The sequence below is a fragment of the Gracilinanus agilis genome, chromosome 3 (assembly GCF_016433145.1).
Source record: "Gracilinanus agilis isolate LMUSP501 chromosome 3, AgileGrace, whole genome shotgun sequence".
NCBI lineage: Eukaryota > Metazoa > Chordata > Mammalia > Didelphimorphia > Didelphidae > Gracilinanus > Gracilinanus agilis.
This window is the reverse complement of record NC_058132.1, coordinates 615,630,284-615,650,594: the sequence shown is the minus strand read 5'-3', so window position 1 is coordinate 615,650,594 and position 20,311 is coordinate 615,630,284. Positions and strand designations below refer to the sequence as shown.

At 47.2% G+C, this 20,311-nt stretch overlaps 1 protein-coding gene across 1 annotated transcript; it reads right to left on the bottom strand.

Moving 5' to 3' along the window:
• Nucleotides 1–19,021, bottom strand: STK36 (serine/threonine kinase 36). Its single transcript, XM_044667553.1, has 26 exons — nt 18,923–19,021; nt 17,844–17,984; nt 17,658–17,735; nt 16,969–17,099; nt 16,377–16,626; nt 15,124–15,217; nt 14,711–14,880; nt 14,316–14,503; nt 13,792–13,882; nt 13,551–13,694; nt 13,020–13,199; nt 12,305–12,402; nt 11,465–11,570; nt 10,333–10,483; nt 10,074–10,201; nt 9,384–9,488; nt 8,934–9,036; nt 8,745–8,829; nt 6,914–6,977; nt 6,315–6,425; nt 5,237–5,311; nt 4,611–4,782; nt 3,738–3,885; nt 3,359–3,506; nt 1,477–2,220; nt 1–832 (listed from the first exon to the last, which is right to left on the bottom strand). The coding sequence occupies exons 1-26, from the start codon at nt 19,007–19,009 to the stop codon at nt 680–682; spliced, it is 3,945 nt and encodes a 1,314-aa protein (XP_044523488.1). The 5' UTR covers nt 19,010–19,021; the 3' UTR covers nt 1–679.
• Nucleotides 19,022–20,311: the final 1,290 nt, after the last annotated feature.

The window sequence follows — 20,311 nt, the reverse complement described above, 5'->3', positions numbered from 1 at the left end:
GAAACACTTTTTTATTAAAAGACTTTACAAACAAGGCTACAAAAAATTGATATAACACCCCTCAACCGTAGATGGAAACATGAGTACAAAACAGGGGCTAGGTGTCAGAGTAGAAAGTGGAAACTGGAGGTCAATGGGATGGCCCTCAGGGACAAGGAGACACACAGTTATTTATAAACACAGCCCCGGAACTGAGCATAGACTCTGCTCCCAGCTTATGACATGGGGTCTGGCACACCAAAAGCAGAACCCAAAGAGAATGAAGGACCTCCAGAAGAAAGACTAATTTGGAGTTCCAATTAGAAGACTGCTGGTTCCCTCAAATCCAAGAAACTAGTTCCAGGGATCAAAGGTACTTTACTGGGAAAATGTATCCCAGGATATGAGAAAGAAATGAGTCTCCTGTGGAACCAAAAAAGCTGCCAAGATTGGGAGGAGAAGGATGGAAGTCCAGTTTGGCCCTGAGAAGGCAGAAATCTTCCTGTGGGCTGGAGGAAAATAAGATTTTTTCTAATTGGGATCATGATGGATCTGTGATCATAAAAGGCCCATATCTCCCTCTTCTGGCCTCTTGGTAAACTGGTGGTTTGTGTGAAAGAGAGGAACAGGCAGATGTCGATTGGGAGAGACCTCCTAGGTGTCTGAAGAGGTTGGTGGCTTGGGCCCCAGGATTTCAGGCTCATGTGCTGTGAGCTGGTCTTAGGAGATGGATGAGTTTCTTGCAGTGCCTGGCAGAGGAGGGTCGGGGACTACCACTACTACTGTGAGGAGGGAGTGGACTGGCCGAAGAGAGTGAAGCTAATTTCTCACTGGCGTCCAAGGACACCAACACCTAGAAGGAGAACAGATGGAAAGAATGAGCTGTCAGATAACTCCTAATTACTCAAGGGAGTGCTGTCTTTGGCTGGCTCTCTAGCATGTCTTCCTTTTTCTGTATCCTTGCTTTGTTGCTAACTCTGAAATGTAAGATTCAGGTCCCCACAAGGTAAAGGGGGCAATGCCTCAGGCCCTCACGAGGTGGATTATGCTCCTATACTCCTGCTGCCATTAGAGAGAAGAAATGTCCCAACCCAGACCCCACTGCTCCTTCCCTCCATTACAGGTAAGAGAACATTAGAGACCTGGGCAACGGAAGGAATACCTTAAACGAGGGACCAATCAAAGAAGCCTGATTATTTCTAATGTCACTGCAGCTATGACTGGTGAGGGTGATTATCTGTAATGTCACTACAGTGATGGTCGGTGAGGTGATAAAGATGAGATGTGGTTGGCAAATCCAAATCTAGTGCATTATATCCCATAGAGACTTAGAATGAGTCCTGAAGGAACAGGGTGTGCTTGGAAGAGGCCGGAGGGAACGAAAGACCCGTTCTCTCTTGTGCTATAAAATAGGGTCACTGAGGCACTTTCTCCACAAGGAAAACGAAGCCAACCCAAGAGCTTGGAATTCTGACTTCCTGGTCCCTGAGGACATACCTGATGGATGCTGGGCTCTTGTCTGAGGCTTCGCAGGGCAATGAGGGCAGCTTCTCTCACTGTAGGCTGAGGATCTCCACAGGCAGTCTCCAGGAGCCGATGGGGCACTTGGCACCTCAGTAGTTCCTCTCCCAGCCCTTCAGGGCCCAGGTTGCCCAAAGCAGAAGCCGCATTACGCCGGGTCCCAGTCTGAGGGTCACCTAGCAGCTGGGTTACCCTAGGCACTGCAGGCACTAGAGCTGGGGCCAGGGGCCCAGCCTGATAGGCTGCATTTCCAACAGCAAAGCTGGCACTGCGCCGAACAGCAGGGTCCTTGTCCCTTAGCCCTGCCAAAAGCAAGCTCAGCAGTCCCGCCTGGCTCTGGAGGGCCCCCCGAAGGGCAGTGCTCTGATGCAGCAAGTGGCCCAGGAGGCCATAGGCCCGGGCCCGGACTGGATTCTCCGGGTGGCCCAGGAGACAGCGCAGGGGCCAGTAGGATTCATCCGGCCCTGCTAAGAGGTCCTGTAGGAAAGGCAAGTGGGTGGGAGGCCAGGCCCTGGCTGCATGGGCTAAGAGAGAAAGGATATCAGAGGTCAGAAGGGGCTGGTCCCCTAGCAAGGCGGCTGACAGGAAGGTTATGGTGTTAGGCGAGGCCGCCACAGCAGCTACAAACTGGTTGAGGGTGGTGGAGTCTGTGAGGGCCAGTCGGGCGAGAAGGCTGACAGGCAGTTCAGCCTGTGGTAGCAGGAGGTAGCGGCAACAGACCTGGGAGAACAAAAGTGAGCAGATGAAAGAAGAGAAGGGTGTCCTTGAGCTCCAGAGAGAAGAGTCTCGCAATAGGTCAGGACAAGAGAGCCATGTCACAGGGGCACACCAAAGGGGGCATCATTCCCCAAAGGAAGCTGCACCCAGGTCAGTAGATCTCCCGGAGGAACTCCAAGTCTAAGAAGAATGGCAGCACCCCAAAAAGGAATGAGAAGTCACCCCACCCCACCGGGATGGAGCACTGGATGCCTTTTCATGCTTTTTCAATGTACTGGCTTGTTTGGGCTAACTTTTTTTTCTTTTAAAGTTTTTCTCTAAAGACATGCTTGCTATAAGGGATGGCTCCCTGGGAGGTGGAAGGGATCCTGGGAGAAATCTGAGGGATGTGAAAACAAAATTTGATTTCTTTAAAGATATCAAGGAGAGTCCTGGCCATGGGCCCCAGCCCAGGGAAAGCACCCCCTCTGAACTTCTAGCAGCTGATGAGGAGATGCAGACTCTGGCTCCCACCCACTGGTTTTTGTCCAGGCCTGAGCACCAGCATTGACTCCTCGACCTCCCATCCCTTTGCTAGGCCTGGTCAAACACTGTCTTTGGCCTTAAATGGCAGTATCACAACAGAAAGCAATGAAACAATCAGGAAAATAAATTGCGGTTGCTGTGTATTGGATGGTTGCTAGTGATTGCCACTACTAAAACCAGGTGAAATGACTGAAAATTATTTCTGTAGGCCAGTTTTGAACTAGGAAAAGAAAGGATGTATTTGGAGAAGAGGAAGGACTTATGGAAAGACAGAAGTAATCAAAACTTGTTCCCCGATTGGTGAGATATGCTTTGTTGAAACTAGCCTGTTGGAGGAGCAAGATGATACTCTGGTCAGAGAGCCAGATCCAGAGTTAGGAGGACTTGGGTTCCTAGCTATGTGGCCCTGGGCAAGTCACTTAACCTCATTTTCTTAGCCCTTGCCCTTTTGACTTAAGAGATATTTCTAAGACAGAAAATAAGGGTTAAAAAAAAATAAGAAAAGAAAAGGAAACTAGCCTGTTCCCTGCCCCCTCAATTCTCCACTAGCAATCTTACATAGAAAATATCTCCATCCTATGCCTACCTCTCTGAGAGTGAAGCTCTCCCTACGCACCTGCAGTAGATGGGCTGGCACTTCTGAATCCCTGAGGTCTGCCAGGATAGTTAGAAGAACATCAACATCCACGTCCATAGCAAAAGGGAAGCAGAGAAGTTGACAGACAGGGAGGACCACAGCAGGAAGCAGCTCAGACCCATGTTGTCTGGGGAGTGCAAATGGGCCAAAGGCTTTCGGTGTCTGCTAATCCCTAGTGGGGATTATGTCCTGCCAGTTCCCAGACCACTGACTGGCTTCTTCCATCTCATTTCTTCCCCTCAAACAGGTTCAGTACCCCATTCCCACTGCCACAGACCCCCCTCTCCCAAGGATCTGGTCTCCCTCTTCCACTAGTCTCTCAATCCTGGCCCTTCCATCAGCTAAACCCTAGACTCACGTCTGTCCAAGCTGCTGCAGGAAGTTGGGGGATAGCAGGTGCTTCAGAGTAGACATAAGAATGCTGTTGTGCTGAATCAAATAGGGCAGGCACAGATGGGGCTCCTGGGTGAAGACTGCCAGGGCAAGGTTGAGAAGAGCAGTAATGCCTGAGAACACAAAAGGGCAGAGTATGGGCAAACATCCCAGGAGCTCGAGGAGAACAATGACATCACTGCTCTTGGATGATTCCTGTGGGGGAGGGCTGGTCACAGGCTTCTCAGGACCACAATGCTAGTGCTTGAAGGGACCAAGGAGTTATCTAGTCCAACTCTTCCTCATTTTATGGACATGACAGCCAGGATGGAGAAGGACATGCCCAAGTGTGCCCAGAGAAAGGAAGTGATCTCATATCTTTTGACTCCAAATTCAGAGCTCTGTCAATTGTACTATGCTGCCTCCACTCCCTGAAGAATTAAGAAGATAATTCTATAGTAGCTCCATCTCCATCTCTACTACCCTCTTTCCCATGAAATACTCCTGATCATATCAGCAAAGTCTTTGCTTTCCAAGATACTCCAAGCAGCAAAGAGGATCCATCATAGGGACCTGGATTCATGGTTGGAAGGGATCTCAAAGGCCATCTAGTCTAACCCCTTCATTTTACAGATAAGGAAACTGAAGCCTAGGAACATTAAGTGATTTGACAAGCTGACCCCAAACCTCCCAAAGGGAAAACCAACTGGCCTTAGAATAGGGGTGACAAAAAGGATAGGACTGGGCAGGGACCAAGGGAGGTCTAAGGCCATGTGGATGTCACTGGCTGGAAATCAAAATAGCCCTACTGACCTTGAAGAAGTCAATGAATAAGCCATGAAAACTCTGGAAGTTCTACCTTGGGGAGAGATGAGAGTCCATTCAGGCTCTGGAACAGACTGGCTAGGCAGGGACATTTTATCCTCTGAGGTGGGTACTTCCTCAGACAGCCTCAGTGTCATGAAGAATCGGTGCCACAGAATGGTCCACAGTTCTGAGTTGGCCACATCCTGTACTATCTCAGCCCCACCCTGAAAGAGAAAGCATCCAGGTGGTGGCTAGGATTCAGGTGCCGAGGCTCCGGCTATGCTTCCCTGCTCCTGATACTCAGGAAAAGGGCCCCCTAAAGACCATTCCCTCCTCTTTGTGGTGTCAAGATCAGCCCATTTCTCTAGCCTTCCCCATGGCAACTCCCACAACCCCTAAAACTCTTGTCAGTGTGTGGAAAGGCAGGGGAAGGGAGGAACTGTTTGCTGGGGTGAGAAATCATTTTCCCATTTATTCCTATTCAGTCATAGTGGATGCAGCTGAGATGATGCTTCAGAAGTGCCTATCTCTGAGATGGCAGAAGAAAGGGAGCAGCCAGTCACAGGCACGCATGGCAATATAAGAGATGGGAATATGAAATTCCTTTTGTCCTCTAGACAGCAGAGCATCCTAGTTCCCATGTTCTTATTTCCTGCCTATCCTGGGCTGCACAGATACCTGGGTGATAAGGTGCAACAGAAGAAACAACAGGCCATCATAGAATCCGGAACCACCAGGTGGAGTACGACGCAACTGGGAGAAAGACGGGAAAATGGTCAGGTGTGGACAGAAACTACATACCCTCAGGAGCTTGTCCACCTCACCCAGCAGTACCAGGGGATATATCTGTTTGGGTCAGGCAGATGGCCAGGAAAACAAGTGGAATATTTATCACATCGTTAGTTCCACAGGAAATCTCCCACTATATTTAATATTTTCCTTAAAAAAATGGATACATTCTGTTCTGACATGATAGATATTTCCCAACAAACCCCCCAAACAAGCCTTCTTTCCAAAGTATGTTCCCTCAAAAAGTTATCAAGTGTTAACAGAATGAAGGAATGTAGCTTGTAGCTTGATTGGCCTGGTGCTAACACTGACCCCTGTGGTTGATGATGTACTTCTTTAACATGGTGGGCATTTTGTCACCAAGTATCAAGAGCAAAAGTCAAAGCCAGAACCATGTTAGATAACCCTTCACAAAATCACAACAGTTTCAACCTAATCTATTCAAGGAACTACTGACACACAATAAGGGAGAAAAATTCAAGATACTGACTTTTGTTATCATTATTTACTAATGAAATTCGTGTTAACAAAAGTGACTGGGGATGTAGGAAACCTAGGGGCCTAAAAGGAGAGGGAAAAGGCATCAAGACTGTTAAGCCTTGGGGGAGCAAAGGGCTTGAGTGTGGGTTTTAAAGAGTTAACAGAGGATAGTGACCATTCTCCAACACTAAGAGGAAGAGAATGGGAGAGAATGGGTGGCAGGAGCAATAAGAAGAATTTTTCAGCAGTAACAAGGTATGAGATCTAGAGAAGGAAACTGGGAAGAGGCCATGGTCTGGATGTGGTAGGAGGAGTCATTTTCTTCCTCCAGATGTCATCCACTTGCCTCTAGGGAATGCCAAATGGACAGTTATGTGAGAACCTGCTATTTCAAGATTGGCTGCATTTCAGTCTGTCCAACTGAGCTCAAACATCCAAACAGCCTCAGAGAGAGTCCTAACTTTTGCCTCCACTGACATCATCTCACCTCTGCTGGAGCAGACAAGGCATGTGCAGCTGCAGCGATCCACTCCTTGGGTTGGAGATTGAAGGCCACACCCTGCTGGCTGAGTTGTGACAGCAGACCAGCCGCCGCACTCTGAGAATGAGACGAAAGGGATAAATGGAAAATAAGTAGCACTAGCAAGCAAGGGGTTCAGAGGATGGAATACTGGACCTGGAGTAAGGAAGATGAAATCAAATTTGGCCTGAGAAACTTAGCCTTGTGAACTTGGTCAAGTCACTGAACTTTTGTCTGCCTCTGTTTTCCATAAAGTGGGGATAATAGTAGCATGTCCTTCACAAGGTTGTTATAAGGATAAATAAGAGATCTGTAACATGCTTTTCAAACCTTACAGGGCTATATTCAATCTGATCGAAACCAATAAACATTAAATGAGCCTACCTCCTTCCAGGCACTTCTGTAAATGCTATTGGCCAGCTATCAGAATTTGAATGGCTATAGGGTGATATGGGGAGAAAAGGACTCTGTCTACAGGTGGAACAGCAGAAACAGCTAAAGTTGGGATAGTGGTTCTCCCTTCCTACAGCTTCATGAGGGCGATGGGAAAGAGCTAGATTACTTACCACAAGAGAGACAACTGGTGAATGGACAAAAAGGACAGCAAGCTCATTCCCTATCTTCTTCACCCTGAAAGAAGAGGATACATAAAGGGCCATAATGGGATTACTGTAGATTGTGTCCAGGAGGAACCAAGACTTTCCTGACCCTAATAAAATTCCCCATTTGTATTTCCCTCTATAGTCATACCTTGCTATATTGCAGTTCACTTATAGTGATTTCACTGTTTTGTGGGTTTAAAAAAAAAAAATATATATATATATATAATTCTGTATCAAGGAGTTAACACTTATGGTAGCACACTATTGGCTGACACAATGTAAGGCGACCAATCACAGTGCTGTGTTCTATATCCTGGGCACTGACTGGCCCATTGACTGTAGGTTAATAAGAGTGTGGAAAAGGTTTATAGGAGAGGGGGAAGGGTTTATAAAGCCTTAAACTATATATAAATAATAAAATAAATATAACTTTGTGAATTTTCACCTATCGCAGGGGTCTTTGGAATGTAATTCCCGCCATAGGTGAGGGATCACTGTAATTTTATTTTTTAACATTCTCTTTTTTTCATTTCGAGTTCCAAATTCTCTCCCTCTTTCTAGCTCCTCCCCCATAGAGAAGGCAAGCAATATGATACTCATTCTACCTAGGAAATCATGCAAAATATATTTCCATGTTAATTATGTTACAAAAAAATCAATAAATAAAAAGCAAAAAACATAAAGAAATTGAAGATTGTATGCTTCAATCTACACTTAGAATTTGCCAGCTCTCTTTCTGGAGGATGGCATTTTTCATTATAATCCCTTTAGGATTGTCTTGGATTATTGTACTACTGAGAATATTTCATTCACAGTTGTTCATCATACATTATTTCTGTTGCTGTATATAATGTTCTCCTGGTTCTGCTCACTTCACTCTGCATCAGTTCATGTAGGTCTTTCCAGGTTTTTCTGAAACTCATCATCTCTTATGGCATAATAGTATTCCATTACAATCATATACCACAACTCATTCAGCCATTCCCCAATTAATGGGCATCCTCTCAATTTCCAATTTGCCACCACAAAAAAAAGCTGTTATAAACATTTTCGTATACAGATATGTCCTCTTCCTTTTTCTTTGATTTCTTTGGTTTATAGACCCAACAGTGTTGGGTTTGCTGGGTTAAAGGGTATACACAGTTTTGTTGTCCTTTGGACATAATTCCAAACTGTTCTCCAGAATGTGGTCTAGTTCACAACTCCACCAACAGTGCATTAATGTCCTGTTTTTGCACATCCCCTCCAGCATTTGTCATTTTCCTTTTTTTTGTCACATTAGCAAATATGATGGGTTTGAGATAGCACCTCGGAATTGCATTTTTCTAATTATTAGTGATTTAGAACATTTTTTTCTCATGACTATTAATAGCTTTGGTTTCTTCTTCTGAAAATTGCCTGTTTATACAATTTATCAGCTATAAATTATATAAATATATAAATTGGCCCAGTTCCTTATATACTTGAGATCACTAACTTCTAAGACAGGGCTTAATAGATGGTAGAGCCACTCCATTCATACTGTGGTACAAAAGCATTGTCCCTCTCTGTTCTATGCTCTCTTCACTATCAGGGGACGAAGAGCCCTTACCATAAATCTTATGGCAGAGCTGGGCAGGAGGGTTTCCGTGGTTAAAACTCCACACTATGGCAGAGGTAGGCAGGAGGGTCTTCATTGGTTATACTCCATACTATGGCAGAGTTGGGCAGGAGAGTCTACAGGGTTAAATTCTACACTATGGCAGAGACAGGCAGGAGGGTCTGTGGGATCAAACTCCAACATTCCATAACTTACCCAGGAGGTAAAACCTGAAGCCGGAGAACCAGAAGGGAAAGAAGGTGAAGTGTAGCTTCAGCAGTCTCTTCTGGATCTATTACATCTATCTGCAAAAGAAAGCAGGAACTTGGAGCACCTGCCTATACCAAGATGCCTGGGCTCCCAAGGAGACAACAGAACTTTGGTGCCTTCCCATCTTGGTGCTACCTACCTTACCCTGCACCAGCAAGAGTAGTGACTCTAAGGCCAAGGGCTCTTGGTCTAAACGTCTACAGAGATTTTCATTGACATGACAGCAGGCATACAGCACCTAGGGAGGTACATGCAAAGAAGCTTAACATACAAGAGAGAGGATGCTCAAGCCAAAGAACCAGCCAGTCCTACTCTTCCACCCTGTTCTATATTCTAGGCTCCCAGGACTGGACTCCCAGCTAGAATACTCAAGAATCAAAGTACATCTATAATGGGGAATGTGCTAGAGAGGGCAGGAGGATGGGAGTGGGAGAGGAATTCTGTATAAGAGGGACATCTGTTTGGGAAACACATTTTTGAAAGCAGGGAGGTTCCTTCAAGGAATGAATGTTTTCATATGGGTCTCAGGTGGTTTTGTAGCAAGGCTAGGCAGTTCTTAGTGGCAGAGAAGGAGAGAGTCAATACCTTGAGCAGGTGCAGGGAAAGAGAGGGATGCTGCAGACTGGAGAAAAGGTAAGGCCGCAGCTGACTGCTGTCATCTGTCAGCTGATCTGCCAAATGCTTGGAGACCTGAAGGCAACATTGCCACCCTTAACTGGAGCTCTGCACCTTATAGATACATGCATACTCACCTGGATATGCATCTGCTTTTAGACCACCACCCTCACTCACCAGCAAGATTTCCTTCTTCCTGAACTCTATTCCCCTAGACATCAGATGCCAAAGACCACAACCCAGGCCTTCCCCAGCCATGGCTGGGCCTTGGAGGAAAGTGTCACTGACAAGAAGGGAGAGGAAATGCCCAATGTGGAACATGCACTATGAAGTCCCAGGGAAACAAATCAGTCAGGAACTCTATGTCCCGCTGGTGGGATTAATTTCATGTCTTCCAGGAAGAGAGATTTATCCTTGAACTCTGGACATCTCAAATCTCTCTTCTCAGCTGGTCAAAGATAACTGGGCTAGGCAGAATCCTGAGGAATCACAGTCTCATATCCCACAAATGGCTCCATGGCAAAGGCATAATGTGAGCAATATTGAGGGGGAGGACCCAATAGAAGCTAAGTGAGGGAGATTGGTACCAGAACCCCAGCCCTTGGGAAATTGGACTAGGGCCCTTTGTTAGGGATGGAAGATGACAGCCAAAGCTCACACCTGTTCTTTGGCTTCCCAGCAGCCAGGCAGCCCCACTGGGAGAGTGCAGATGGCAGCAAGTGCTGTTGCAAAGGCCCTGGGCAGATCTTCATCCTGTTCCCTCAGTGGCTGGCTAACTTGTGGTGCACCTTCAAAAATTAGAGAAGAAAGAGTATGGAGTAGCTGGCCCACTCATCTTCCAATGACACAGGGACTGAGAAATCTGGTAGAATTGGGAAGCTGAATGAAAAGGTAAACATTCCCCACTCCCTCTGGTTACCTGGTGGTGTGTGAAGAGGGAGTTGTGGGAGTGCCATCCCATGAAGGAGACCATCTAGCACAGGTTTGTGTGTGGTCAAGAAGCTGCAGTAGAAAGATTTGGAGATGGCGATGTTGCTGCCATCCATGGTCTTACATAAATCAGTGAAGCACTAGAAGAAAGGATAGTTGGCATAGTTTTAGAGGAGTCCTGACCCAGATCACAAATGGTTATGTACGGAAATTCCAGCTATGAGCTCCCTTCCGCCCAGGCCACGAGGGGCCAAGAGCAAGACTCACACCACAGACATCCTATTTTACTAGGTATATCATTCTCAGCAAAGGGACAGCACTGAGCCTGGGGCCTCCAGCCACCTGTCCCCAAGATAGAAAAGCTCAGTCTGCTCAGGGCGAAGAAAATAAGTTTACAATGGGAAAACTGAATGAATGTTGAAAAGTTCAAATAGTTATAACAGACATTCAAATTATTTATGACTTGTAATTTATCACATTTTAAATATTCAGGCTCTTACAAGGAAAAAAAAAGGCCATAGATTACAGACTATTAAGGCTCTCACTTGATTCAGGTTCCAAGTTCTCAAGATACTAAAAAGCTTCAATAAGACACTAAAAAGCTTCAATTTACAGCAAGAGAATTTAGGTTTTAGGTAATACATGAAGAACTTGACTTTCAAGAATGAGATACCTAAGGAAGTCAGAGCACCTTCCCCTTTGTGATCTTTAAGACAAAGAGAGCCAGATTTCTGGCTAGGAGCATCTGAATAAAGAACTAGTTGGAGGAAATAATTTAGATCTTTTGAACTTTTTTTTTTTTTTTTTAAATTTTAAACCCTTAACTTCTGTGTATTGACTTATAGGTGGAAGATTGGTAAGGGTAGGCAATGGGGGTCAAGTGACTTGCCCAGGGTCACACAGCTGGGAAGTGTCTGAGGCTGGATTTGAACCTAGGACCTCCCGTCTCTAGGCCTGGCTCTCAATCCACTGAGCTACCCAGCTGCCCCTCTTTTGAACTTTTGAAAAAGGATTTGGGATCAGATCCTGTATAATCAGTGAGAAATAGAGCTAAGGAAAACCTCAAAGGGGACTGAAAAGGACAGGATAAAATAATAATCCAGGGCTAGGGGCAAGATTACCATAAGACTATCCCTCCTCAGGGTCTGCTCAGCATCATCGGGCTGGGCCAGAAGCTTTCCCAAAAGGTTCAGAAAAAGGTTGGCTGCTTCCTGAAATACGTGGAGGCTAGGAGAAATAAGCCTTTGTTACCCAAGGGCACTATAGGTTCCAGCCCTCTCCTATACCTCCCACTCATTTCTCTCAAGTACTGTAAATCTCGGTTTCATAGGATTCCCTAATTAAGAATTAGAAAAAATATACCATCAAATGCTATAGGTAGTTCTAGGGAGACACTAGGATCACCTCCCTCAGGAGACATTAATGTGCTCTCCTGCTCTCCAACAAGACAGCTAGCATTCATGTAATGCTTTATTTAAGGTTTGCAAATATTATACATGTTATTTCATTTGATGTTCAAAACCAACCCTGGCAGGTAGAGGCTATTATTATCTCCATTTTACAAATGAGGAAACTGAGGCAGAGGTTAAGGTAGGTTTGCCCACAGTTGCAGGTAGTGCCTGAGGCTGAATTTGAACTCAGATCTCCCTGACTCCATGCCCAACACTCTTCCTCTAGCTTTCTCTAGCTTTCTAGGTGTTGGGAATCTCTATTTGCTGTGATCTCTTTGGTAATGGCTGGGGTTTGCAAAAGTTTGGAAAAAAGTCCAGAGTCTATGTCTCTGGGCTTTCAGGATTTCTAGCTGGAATCCTAGACATGTCACTCACTGGGGTGCTAAGTCATCTTTCCCCAAACCCTCTCCTAATGTTCCTAGGAGAAGGGACAAATGAGGCTGAGGGAGTACTAAGAGTACAGAAGGAGATGTATGTTTCCCACGCCTTCATCCTGTATCTTTAACATACCTGTCACTTGTCTGGCTTTTCTCGAGGTTGAAATTGCCAGCAAAATAGGCCTGGATTGTAGCCACCAGGTCCCTCAAGAAAGTTCCACACCAGGGCTGCTGCCAGGGAAAAGAAAGATTAAACTAGAGACGGAAAGCAGGAAGAAACAGGCAGACAGATGGACCTGGCAGGGAAGAAGGGAGGGAGCGGAAGAAAATAGTTTCAAGGGACTGAAAATTGAAAGCTATACAGGACAGGGCAGTAATAGGGTTCAGTGGATAGAGAGCCTGACCTGGAGTTGGAAGGACCTGGTTTAAATCTGGCTTCAGACACTTTCTAGACATGTGAACCTGGGCAAGTCACTTAATCCCAAATGCCTAACCCTTGCCACTCTTCTGCTTTGGAACCATTACTTAGTATTGATTCTAAAAAGGAAGATAAGGGTGTTTTAAAAAAAAAAAAAGAAAGAAAGCTATGCCAGATTTCAGGAATCATCTTCTCTAACATGCTAGAATTTTATAGATAAACTGAGGACCACAGAAGTTAGTGACTTGCCTAAGGTCAGAGCAAAGACTCAAAGCCAGGTCCTCTGGGCTCTTTTCCATACCACACCTTACTCTGCCAAAGATAGAGGAAGGAAGACCAAAAGGGAATGTGGGGAGAGCAAGAGAAGAGAGCCTGGGAGCAGAGGGCTCTGGGCGGCTGCTGGGTCTTCTCTGTGTGTGCAGGTATTCACCTGCTGGATGTTGACACTGCTCTGACTGTGTCTGAGAAGGTTCAGTAGAAGGCCTGGCAGCCCGGCCTCCCGGCAGAAGGCATATAGCAGGGCTGAATCACTGCAGGTGGTCAAGAGGCTTTTAACAACCCGGAGAGTGGGAAGCAGGCGGGAAGCCCCATCTAGTATGCCCTCTAGGACCTAGGAGATATTGGGGGAGAACAGATATTGATAGAGTGTTATGCATAATGAAAAAAGAAAGGGCCAGAGCATCACCAAAGGAGAAACAGGATAGACCATGGAGGCCTTCATTTCCTCTGACCTCAGACCTTTGACTCCTAGGCATAGAGCCACTGGGAGAATAAATCATATGAGCCACATTACCTGAGGGTTGCCTCAGATGAGGATCACATTCCCATATCCTCTTCCCTCCTCTCCTCTGCCCAGTGGTCCTTCTTCCCTCCATCTCCCTTTCTTGTCCATCCCTTTTTGCTGTCTTTTGGATCCACTGTTGCCCCTACTCTGGACTCTTCCAATCAGCTTATGGATTACCTGACCCCCAGCCCCATGGAGCTGATTCTGTACACGCTGGCAGAAGTCAGGGTTGCAGAGTAGTGTGAGGGGGGCTTTTAGTTGGATGTCTGAAGGTGCTGTGGGCTCCAACAGGTGCTGCCACTCGCTGTCACTGTCTGGCTCCTAGGGGGAGAAGGAAAGGGTATGAATGGGTTGGAAGCCTGAGAGAGCTCCAGATGGGGAAATTCCCCAAGCAAGGAGTCAGTCACCAGCATCTCACCTCAGGCTCCAAGGTCCCAACACTGCTTTCCTCAGTTTCCTGCTTCAGTTCTGGGAACTCCTGATCGTACTCCTGGGTGACCTGGGGTTCCCTGTCAGGGAAGAGGCAGTAGAAATGGAGTTCCAGTTCTGAGGAAGTTCAGGGTATATGAACTGTCCCCTCCCCCAAAGCCTCATACAGGAAGTGGGAAAGGTCACATAAAGCTATTTATATGGAAGTGTCTTCTTTTTAAGATTTTATCAAGATAAGAAATTATGGTCCAGGGGAAGAGGCTCCAGTTGGGCATAAGCCTGTGCACCCTCCTGACTCAAGCCCTCTCTAGTATCTTGCATTTAAGGATTTCAATGGATTGATCTTATGATGGAGAAAATTTTCTCCCTGTCAATTGGGAATCCTGAGTCCCAAGAAGTGCCGTTACTAGTTTCTAGAAGCTGGTGACCACACTGTGCTTCTTCTGTCCAGGGTCAAGCCCACTGTGGGTACCAGACCACTTCCTCATGACTTGGCCACACCTGCCTCCTTACCGTGTAGGCTGGGGAGGCTCACTTGCCTCCCATTCTGCCCAGTCCTTCTTGTCTTCAGGGGAAGGCGTTCTAGATAAGAAGTCGAGATCCTGTGAGGTGGCCCCCAGTCTGGGCAACAAGGCTGCCACAGGAACCGCCTTGCTTGCTTTGTCTACTTGTTCAAGGGAAGTTCCAGGGTTTAGATGTGTCTGTGGGTGGGGGTAGGGGGATTAGATCAGAGAGACTCAGTCACCACAGGCCAGCCTGGATCTTGTCCTAAGACTTCTCCATATTCTAGAAACTCTTGTTCCTTCTCCAATTTCCCATTGCTAATCCAGTCACCCTTCTGGCCATCTCCAACACAAATTTCCTCCCTACCCAAGAAAATATCCTGGGCTTTTCTCTGTCCCAGATACCTTTTGCCTAGCATCCTCAGCCATGCGCTTCCGGGCTTGGCGCAAAATACGAGACTGACCACCCTTGGGGGTCAGCCAATTTGTTTGTTCCTCCTTTAGGGCCTGAAGCTCTAGGGGTAGTCGGCTGGTAAATGGGGTTCCCAGATCAGAAGTCACTGTTTCAGAGGTCACTGCAGGGTAAGATTGAGAGAGTATGCAATTTTGGAATTCAAGAAGAGTATACCATTTTGGAATTCAAGGAGAGCAAAATGGCTGTTAAGGCTCTAACCTAAGAAGAGATGAGGTGGAAAAGAGAATAAAGGTTGGTACAAAGAGAAAGGGTTCCCTTCCAACTCTGAAATTCTGTGACCATTAGGTGATGGAATCCAGGGAATGGAGGTAAAATGAGATCCTGGAGATGGAATAGAACTCACTGGTGACTCGGCCAGCAATGAATGGATGGTACAAGAGCTCAGGCCAGGACAGACGCTGACGAGGATCCTTAGTGAGCAGTCCCTGCAGGAAACTCTGTGGGGAAAATACCCTGTCACTCTCCTGCCTTCAGCATTCTTCTCCCTGAACCAAGAAACACTCCACCCTCTCTCAAGGTTCTTCCCTTCTGACTCCTAGAATTCTTGAGTAAAGGGCTACCTTCAATATATTTGGGGTTTTTTTCTGGCCATCCTTTCCTTGCCTCTACCAGCTGTTTGTCCTGTCTCCTCCAAGGCTATTTCATATCTGATTACTACTGTGTGTGTGTGTGCGCGCGCGCACACATGTTTTCACCTCTATTATACATTCCCTGAACACAGGGCAGATTTCATTTTTGTCTCTGTATCCCCAAGTGCATTATACAAAGTGGAGTCTCAATCAGTGCTAGACAGATTATTTCTTCAGAAGCTGGGCTGGTCTTGATTCCATCCTGCTATCCATTTTTAGTGAGATTTATTTCTGTTTTCAGAATCCAAAATAGGCTACACTGCCTCACTGCCTTAGGAACCCCTGGGTCTTGACATATGACTATTGGGAGCCCAGGCTATGGGAACAGAAGTACCTCAATTCTGCCCACCTCAGGAAAAATGATTTTGGTGTATGTGTGCATTGTCTCCCTTGTTGGACCATGAACTCCTTAAGGATGGGGAGTGTTTCCCTCCTGTCTTTGTTTCCCCAACACCTAGCAAACATTACTTGACACAGTCAGCATTTGATAACCTCATTAATCAAAATTAAAAACATGAGGAAGAGAAATTTCAACATCATTGCCCCTCTCTGCTAGTTAGGGATCTTAAAGGACACACCACTACCTTCAGTTAGTTATTAACACATACTTCCAGAGGAGAGGAGATTAATTTGCAGTAAAAGAAAAATTTTAGACACTGAAACTAGGGCTAAAGTAGCCAAAGTATAGATAATGGCACAATGAAACTCAATTCATACTAAAAACTTATCCCTAGTTTAGAAGCAAAGAGACCCTCTTGCAGATGATAACAATCCCCAGAATGGCTCTTGCAGCTTATTGCCATCTTCTAATAATCCATCAATGGCAAATGCTTTTTTCCCCAAATTCTGCCCCAAACCTGGAAAAGGGCATTGAGAAAAACAAAGAAAATGGATTTCCAGCAAAAGACCCACCTTCCCCTTGCCCTTGATTTCCCCCTTCCCTCTCCATCCTGACCATTTTCCCTACCTTAAAGCATTGACTTATCGTTGGGGGCCATCGCACTGGGTCCTTTAAGATGAGGCTAACAAGCTGGAAGATGCTGGTGGTATAAAAAGGTGGTGTGCCCACAGCTAGTTCATAAAGGATGCAGCCCACTGACCATAAGTCAGCAGTGTGGTCATATGGGCGCTCCTCCACCAGCTCTGGGGACATGTACAGTGGTGTGCCTTTGATGGATGTCAACACCATTGTATTTGTACTCATGGCACGGGCAAAACTGGAAGAGAGAGTGGGGAATGGGAAAGGAAGGAGATTAATGGTATAAGGCGAGAAGTTATGCAAGAAAAGTCAGATTTGGTTTCATAGCTACCCATCACAAACCAGACCAAAGAAATGTCTCTCCCTTTCTCAATTCCATTCAGTCAAATTGTTTTCTCAACTTGGCTAAAGGGACTCTCCCTCAAATTGGCACCCTAGGGTCCAGAACATTCCCATCTCCCACCATCCCCTAGTCCTGAAACTAGCTTCCCAAATCAAACCCTTTATCTTTTCTAGGTTAGCCATCCACTGAAAACCTTGGTCTCCCTCCCACAGAGTAACAAGTGCCTGGGATTCCCACCCAAAGTCACAGAGCTTGATGCCACCACCCTTGGCTAGAAGAATATTCTGGGGCTTCATGTCACGATGCAGGATACGGTGAGAGTGCAGATAATACAGGGCCGATACCAACTGAGCTGCGATGGCCTGAACCTAAGAATCAACCAGTCAGAAAGAAGAAACAAGAACAGAAAAGAAGTTGAACTGAGACTGCCCAATCTGAGCTACTCCAGCTAGTATTCCACATGGCTATGATGATGGGTTCCTTTTCTTTCATTTACTAGTCTCCTCAAACTTCTAACTGTTCCTCCCCAGCTTCTATACAGAAATTTCCATTCCCCTTGATACTCCCTCATTCCCTAGGAGTCCAGTTCTGCTAAGATCCCTTACTCTATGGTTCCTCAGGACAAGAATCACTAAGCCAGAACACAGGGAAACCCAAGAATTAGAATAAAGATGTAGACTTGGGCAAATCATAATTGCTGCAGCTTGTAGGAGAAAGGGGCAGGGAGAAATCCCACTCTTCTCTCTCTGTCTTCTTAGGACACCATCAACTCTCTCCAGGTCAGTCCCTCTCAGAGGATACTTAAGACACTATAACTCCTTTCAACACCCCAAACATTAGATTCCCAGTTCTCCCAACTCTGTCTACTCATCCTGCCCAATTAGGAAGCTAGGTAGAAGAGAGAAATTCTAATTAATCATGGATACCTGGTCCTCAGGCAGCTTCCCATCATCTTCTAGGATCTGAAAGAGCTCTCCTTCAGCATAATCTGTTACTACTACTACCTGCAGAGAGAACATGAATACAGGTTTAACTCAAGTCATCTAGAGATGGGAAAATTCTCTCCTTTATGACAGGTTTTAGAGGTGGAGAAAGGACTAACCTTCACTTACCTCTTTGTCGGTTTCAAAACTGTCAAGCATCTGTATGATGTTGGGATGCCTGAGACCCCGCATGATTTCAATTTCTCGATGTAGGTTCCTCAGCTCCTTATCTGAACGCCCCAACTTTGGAATGAACTTCAGAGCTACCACCTTCCCAAGGCAAAGGGATAAAGGTCAGGATGTTCCCAGAAAGAATTCCAATTCTCTGTTTTTTTCCTCATATGGCTCTTTCTTCAACATCACCTTCAGTTCCTCCAAATCCAACTTCTATACACTTGAATGAACAGCTCTTATTGTATTTGCCTTCCTTATCTGCACAATCCCTAGGGCTTTAGCCAGGATTCCCCTAACCCTCTCCTCAAAAGGCAATTATCTTGGGGAAGCTGGTAGCTCAGTGGATAGAGCAACAGGCCTGGAGTCAAGTGGACCTGGGTTAAATATGGCCTCAGATACTTCCTAGCTACAAAAGACCCTGGACAATTCACTTAACCCAATTGCCTAACCCTTACTGGTATGCCTTGGAACGGATACCTGTATCAATTTTAAGACAGAACATAAAAGGTTGTTTTGTTTTTTTTTAAAGGCATTATCTCCCTGAAATAGGCTTCCAGGTTGCTCTGTGCCTAACCTACAGGAATGTCCAGCAATTGTTTAAACTTTGGCAATTGGTTAAAGCTAATTGAAGAATAGAGAGGAAGAAAAGGAGAAAGATTTTAGGAAAAGGACCCAACAAGAAGAGATGCTAAGTGATTCTTAAGTTATCTAGGCCAAATCCCCTAGTAGTCCAAGCAAGGTAATGCACTGGATAGAGTGCTGGGCCTGGAGTCAGGAAAGACATTTTCATGAGCTCAAATCTGGCCTCAGACACTTACTAGCTATGTGACCTTGGGCAAGTCACTTATCCTTGTTTGTCTCAGTTTCCTCATCTGTAAAATGAGCTGGAGAAGGAAATGGCAAATCATTCTAGTGTCTCTGCCAAAAGTCAAGAAAGTTGAATATGACTTATCAAAACTAGTCCAAATTTTCTGTTTTATTTCTGTTATGGTGGCCTGAAATCCTTCAGGAAACACCTCCTCTCTTATAAGTACCTGGGCACTGTATTTTTTCCGACCCTTGTACACTCTTCCAAAGGAGCCCTCGCCAATCATTTCTAGCACGTGGTACTTCTCCATCATCAAAGCTCCAGGGTCTCTGAGTCTGGAGGAGGAAGAGCTGATCAAGCTCTGTTGCATCTATGGCAATTCCACATATTTGGGAGTCCTGGGAGTGGGGGGAATGGGGCAATACAAAATTCAAATGAGAAGAAATAGTGGGGGGAGGGGGAGAGGTCAGTTATATTCCCTCTTTTACCTCTGCCCCTAACTCTGGGAACCAGGCCTGCTCCCTGACCGCCTGCCCCTCCTCCCTCCATAGCCTCATCTCTAACTCTGATCCTGGAGCATCATCTGACCCTCAGCCCACAGCACGCCAGCCTTGTCCCTACCTCTCACCCTCTTCAGCTTGGACCCTGACCTTAGCTCCAGCCCCTCACCTCATGAGCCCTGACCCTTGACCCTCTATAGATCGCCTCTGCTGCCCCGACGCAGCCCCGGCAGCCCTGATCCCCGAGCCCACCTCAGACCACCCCGCACCCACCCACCTCTCCAGCTCTGAAACAAAATAGATACGCTCCCTCCCTCACCAGCTCTGACCCTTGACCCCGGGCCCTCCTAGTACCCCTGACCCCGAGCCCCTGGGCCTCACCAGCCCCTCAATCACCCCCAGCCTTGGAGCTTTGGCTCCCCAGGCCGCGGGACCCGGGCCGGGCTCCGCCCCCGCCCCCCGAGCTGTCCCCCAGGTTGCCTGACCGAGTTAGTCCCTAGCGCCAGTAGGCGGACTTCCCGAAGGATCCTTTCCCCTCCCTCTCCCTTTCTCAGAGGCAGGCGGAGGCCCCCGGGCCAGGGCGACGCGGTGGGAGGGCTTAATGGCCCGCTCCATGGAGGCACTACTGCGGGCAGCTCCGAACCGTCGCCCCGCCGCCTCAGGCCCCACTGAGGCCCCCGGCGTCTACGGTTGCCTAGTAACGGTGGCTGGTGGCCTGCCTCTCGGCCTCTCCGCCTACGGGAAAGCACTTCCGGTTCCGGCGCAGGCAGCAGGAGGAGATGGCGGCGGCCGCGGCGGCAGCCGGGGAGGAGGACTGGTAACTGCCGGGGACGCGGGACCTGGCTGGCGGCCGCTCCTGGCCTGGGGCGGGGCGGGCCGACGGCCGCCTCCTGGAGGCCTGGGGGGGCGTGGGGGGGGGCGGAACTCAAAGGCGGGGACACCCTGGGGTCCGCGGGCCTCCCGGGGCCTCCCCAGCCCACGCCTCCAGCCTTGTCAGTCAGCTGTTGGCCCCAATCTCCCGCGGGAGCTGGCCAGGCCCCCGCGACCCCCGCCGAGCGCCCGCTCCTTCTCCGCCCCAAGGACCGACGACCTTCTGCAGCAGCGTGGCCCAGGCC